At 31.2% G+C, this 5210-nt stretch overlaps 1 protein-coding gene across 1 annotated transcript; it reads left to right on the plus strand.

Moving 5' to 3' along the window:
• Positions 1 to 3465: 3465 nt before the first annotated feature.
• TM35_000092530 (RNA binding protein) lies at positions 3466 to 4356 on the plus strand (the record flags this gene model as incomplete). Its single annotated transcript, XM_029024492.1, has 1 exon — positions 3466 to 4356. The coding sequence occupies one exon, from the start codon at positions 3466 to 3468 to the stop codon at positions 4354 to 4356; it is 891 nt and encodes a 296-aa protein (XP_028884269.1).
• Positions 4357 to 5210: the final 854 nt, after the last annotated feature.

A 5210-nucleotide genomic window follows, 5' to 3' on the forward strand; every position in this document is an offset into this window, starting at 1 on the left:
ATTATTATTATTATTTTTGGAGGTAATTTGTTAATTCAAAAAAAAAAAAAAATCCCTACCAATCTCTACAGCTGGGTTATAAAGGTTTTGATGGTTGGCGTACTGTTATTTGGCAATATTAGGGGAACGGAAAAAGAAAAAAAAATTATAAGACAGCAAAGTGAGTCGAAAAGAAAAGAAAAAAAAAAAAACAAGGGCGTAAGATGTTTTTTTTTCTTTGGACTACAAATACAAAGCCTTTTTTTTTTTTTTCTTTTCTTCCATTAGCTTAATTCAGCTTCATATGCTATATAATACAGTCGTAATAACCAAATTTTTTTTCTTTTTTTTTTGGTTTGTTGTTTTTTATTCTTCTTCTCTTCATTTGTGCATAATCAATGAAGTTTTTCAGAGACCACTGGATATCTGTATGTCTTGGGAAACTTTTTTCTTTTGGTTTTTTTTTTTTTTCTTCTTCCAAATGTGGATACGAAGAGTATTATGGCTACATTAATGCTTAATTAATGTTGAATGATTTTTTTTTTTTTCAGCCAAAAAAACAAAAACAAAAAAAAAGGTTCTATCTATTTATTTATTTTCCTCCTCTCATCCATAAACATACCTTGTTTTTTTTCCCTTTTCCTTTTCCTTTTTTTTTTTTTCTTTTGTCCCTCTGTACTTTTATCCCTCCCTCTCTTTCTCTCTCTCTTTTTGTTTTCCTTTCTATCGGTTATTGTGAATTGTATTTTTGATGTCCCCACTACAGTTGTTTTTTTTCTTTATTTCTTTTTTTATTTTTATTTTCACTGTGGTGTCAATAATACATTTTCTTTTGTATGGCTTTCCATCTCCAGTTAACCCCTTAATCAAATTTATGATAAGAGCTCTACTTGAAAGGAAACAATGAAAAAAGAAAAGAAAGAAAGAAAAAAAAAAAAAAAAGAATGTAAGAACTAACACTCCAATCTACTCTTGTGCTGCATTGCTTTTAATGAGGGCAATTGCATGTACACCGCAATAAAGAAAAAAGGAAAAGAGAGTAGTGATATAACAGCAAGTCTTGAAAGAAAAAAAAGTATATATCTAATATATATATATATATATATATATACATATATACATATATGTGTGATTGTTTTTTTTTTTTTTTTTCTTCCTTTTCCTCCCGATATTAATCTTATTTTTCCGCTCTTATTCTGTGCATTTTCAAGCAATATGGCGTAACTATGTTGTTTCTTCTATCCATAAAAGAGGTAAACAGGAATGGAAGATGGAGGAAAAAAAAAAAAAAGAAAAAATTAAACAATTTCAACATATACAGTTTGAGAAGTAGTGTGTATATGTAGAGAAAGAGAAAGAGAAGAAAAAAAAAAAAAAGCAAAATAAAATGAAAGAAGTCTCGATGTGATATGATGTGAAAGTGGAGAGTACCTTACAGAGGTTACCTCTTCACTATATATATAATATATATATATTATATATAATGATCTTCTTTTCTATATATTTTTCTTCTTTTTTCTCTTTTTTTGCTTCTCCGGTGTGCAGAATTCTCTTCTGTATATCACTTTTTTTTTTTTCTCTTCTCTGCCAATTTTTTTTTTTTTTGTTTAACTTAACGAAAAGAGAGTCTGCTTTCAGTGAGAGACACCAAAAAAAAAAAAAAAAAAAAAAAAAAAAAGAAAAAGAATAAAAAAATATATTTATTTTCCCGTTATTTTTTTTCATTTTTTTGTTTTATTTTGTTTTGATAGCTTGTTTTTGTTGTTGTTGTTGTTGTTTGCCTTCTTCCTTTTTTTTTTCTTTTTCTCGTGTTGGGAATAATAATGCCGATCTAATTTAGACGATGAGAATCAGGAGGGGGTTATGTCCTTTCTCTTTGCAGTTTATTATTTATTTATTATTTTTTTTTTTTTTTTGTGGTTGCAGATTATTAATAAGAAAAAAAAAAGAAAATAAATAATAAAAAGAATTCTCTCTCTCAATATATATATATATATATATATATATATATATTTATTTATAGGCATGAGAATAAACAGAGGAGTGATAAAAATGATAATGATAGTGAGAGAAGATTAAATACAATGGGGCTGCCTATGAACGGTATTGGACTCTATATATATACACACTCTCTTTCTTTTTCTTTCTCTGTGGGAAAGGGGAATTAGAGAAGAGTGAAATTGAAAGAGTTAGAAATAAGGAACTTGGCAACAACAACAACAACAACAACAATGATGATGATGATAATAATAGTAATAAATAACATGTTAAAACGAGACAGTAAGAAAAGAGAAAGAAGTAAAAAAAAGAAAAAAAAAAGAGGGACGCAAAAATTGAAAAAGAAAAAAAAAAAAAACAATATATATATATATATATATAGAGTCTCCTCTAGAGGTATTAGGCTTCTTCTCGTACTCCTATTTTAATCTGCTTGTGTGTTTTTCCTTTTTTTTTGTTTTTTCTTTTTTATTTTCTCCACCACTATTATTATTACTACTATTACCACTATTATTACTATTACTTTCTTTCCCCTGCACTCCTTTTCACTGAATTCGAGTGTAAACCACATCTTTGATGCTCTAACTTTATTCCCATCTGTTCACGTGTATTTTGAACGCTCTTCAGAAAAAAAAGAAAAAAAGTTTTTATATGAGAAATGTCTGTGGGTGTGAGGGGACACAGAAATAATTTAAATCTGATGAGATAAATGGATATTATTTGTGAGTATTAATGTCTTTTTGTTTTTCATTTCCTTTCTTCTTAGAGAAGGGGGTGGGGAGAGAAACCGAGAAAAATAAAAAAAGATAAAAGGTGGTGGTTATCCCGCTCTCTACTAAAATTTCCTTTTTCCCTGTTTTCTTTTTTTTTTTTGTTTTGTTATTTGCGGTGCGTATGAGTATGTTAATAAATTCCCCGCGGTTGTATATATATATATATATATATTTATGTGTGTATTCTTTCGGTGTAAACACGTACAACTGCTGGCTGGTCTTTTTATTGGCCTATTGTGTTGATGTTTGGAAAGAAGCAGTGTAACCCACTGACAGGACCTTTCCCCCCACTGCCTCTCCTGCCGCCATGGCCTTTTTTAGCGAGATGTGCGGATCATCCATTCTCATTTATTTATTGATTTATTTATTGATTTTGTTTGTTATTATTATTGTTTTCTTCCTTTTTATTTTGGTTATTTGTATCTTCCTTTCTTTTTTTTTTGTTTTTTTTTTCTCTTCCTTTTTTACTTTTGATTATTTCTATCTTGTTTTCTTCCATGAATTCATATATATATATATATATATATATATATATATCTATTTGTATATGTATATATATACATATATTTATTTATTTATATACATATATACACACAACTACTCCTTCTTTCTCTCTCTCTCTCTTTCTCTTTTTTGTCTTCTATTGATAATATCCACAGGCAGAAAAGAAAAGAAAAAAAAAAGAAAAGAAAAGAAAAAACAAACAACTCCCCGAATGGTCTCCTTCACCTGCGGCCGCTGTCAAGATGTTGTGAAGAAGCCGAAGGTGTTGTCGCACGCCCACAGCTGCGGCGCCAGCGGCTTCACTTGCGTCGACTGCATGGAAGTCTTCGATCTCAACACCGTCAAGGCCCACACCGCGTGCATCAGCGAGACCGAGAAGTATCAGGGAAAGTGGCGGCAGAAGACCACAACAACACAGAGAAGAAGAGACAGCGACAGTGATGATGATAATAAAGATAATAATAAAGATAATAATAATAATAATATTAATGGACATTTGATGCGACCACCGCGTGCGCCGATGGACTTTAGTAGCGACTCCGACTCCGACGATGATGATGCGTGGGTGAAGGCAAAGAAGAACCCCACAACTCCCGCAGAGAAGAAGAAAGAAGAAAAGAAAGAGAAGAACACATCCCCACAGAAACGAGCCAGAAGCCACACCTCTACACAGTCTAGTCCTATCACTACTACTACTACTACTACTACTAATCATAATAATAATAATAATAATAATAATAATAATAATAATAAAGAAAAAGAAACAACATCCTCCTCTTCTACACATGTGAACAGCAAGCGGGTAAAACATGAGCCGCTGGCATTACCGCGGGCCATGACGACTGCCGATTGTGTCGTGCCGAGTTTTGTGCTTGGCACCGACGAGGAAGTGGCGACCGTCGCTGCGTGGATCCTCCGCGACGAGGCGGCGGAGAAGAGAGAAGAGACACAACAGTTAACACTGCGGGAACTCGCAAAGAAGATGGTGGAGCGGTATAATGCGCGGATTGCAAAACACCTCCGGCAGGCGATTCAAACAGCCATTAAAAACGGCAAACTGCGGGAGGAGAATGGGGTGGTGATGGTGGCCTCTTCACAGTGAAGAGAGAGAGAGAGAGAGAGAGAGAAGGAAAAAGAGATAAAGAGATGATGGATACGATTAAGAAAAGAGAAGAGAAGAAACAAAAACAAAAAAACAAACAATCAGAGACAGTAAAAGATAAAGTGGGGGTAGTATTAGATGTTGTTTTACAGTCTACTCTTCTATACTGTATGTATGTGGTATAGTGTACCCTTATTTTTATTTTTATTTTTCCCCTTTCACACTCTGTATTTGTTTGTTTGTTTGTTTTACTCTTCCCATTTAGTACTCTCATTGTATTTAATAATAAAAAAAGAAAAAAAAAGATAAACGTTAGATATGCTTTAAACTCTTATACCCAATTTATTACTAACGTACTATATGATATGATATGATATATATATATATATATATATATATATATATATATTATTTAGACAGCTATCTTTGTACATGCATTCATTTCTCATTCATTCACTATTATTATTATTATTATTATTATTATTATTATTATTATTTATTTATTTATTTATTTATTTCTGTTTTTAAGGTCCAAGTCTCTCTCTCTGTGTATGTGTGATTGAGTACGTATATGTGTGTGTGCGTTTTTAACACATTACAATAAATATAAAGTTTATTTCTCTAATATACATTATATGAATATTAAAGAGAGAGAAACCAAGAGTGTGAAAGAGGTCCGGAACGATCACAACAAGAAGAAAACAACTGTTAACAAAAACACAATATTTCTCTTTCTTTCTTTTTTTCTTTCTCTCTCTTATATATATATATATAGACCATATAATCACATAGTAGGAGATTAGGATCATAAGAAAAAAAGGCGGAAAAACAGGAATTGATTAAAAAAAAAAAAA

Source organism: Trypanosoma theileri (assembly GCF_002087225.1).
Source record: "Trypanosoma theileri isolate Edinburgh chromosome Unknown TM35_Tth_9_V1, whole genome shotgun sequence".
In the NCBI taxonomy this organism is placed as follows: domain Eukaryota; phylum Euglenozoa; class Kinetoplastea; order Trypanosomatida; family Trypanosomatidae; genus Trypanosoma; species Trypanosoma theileri.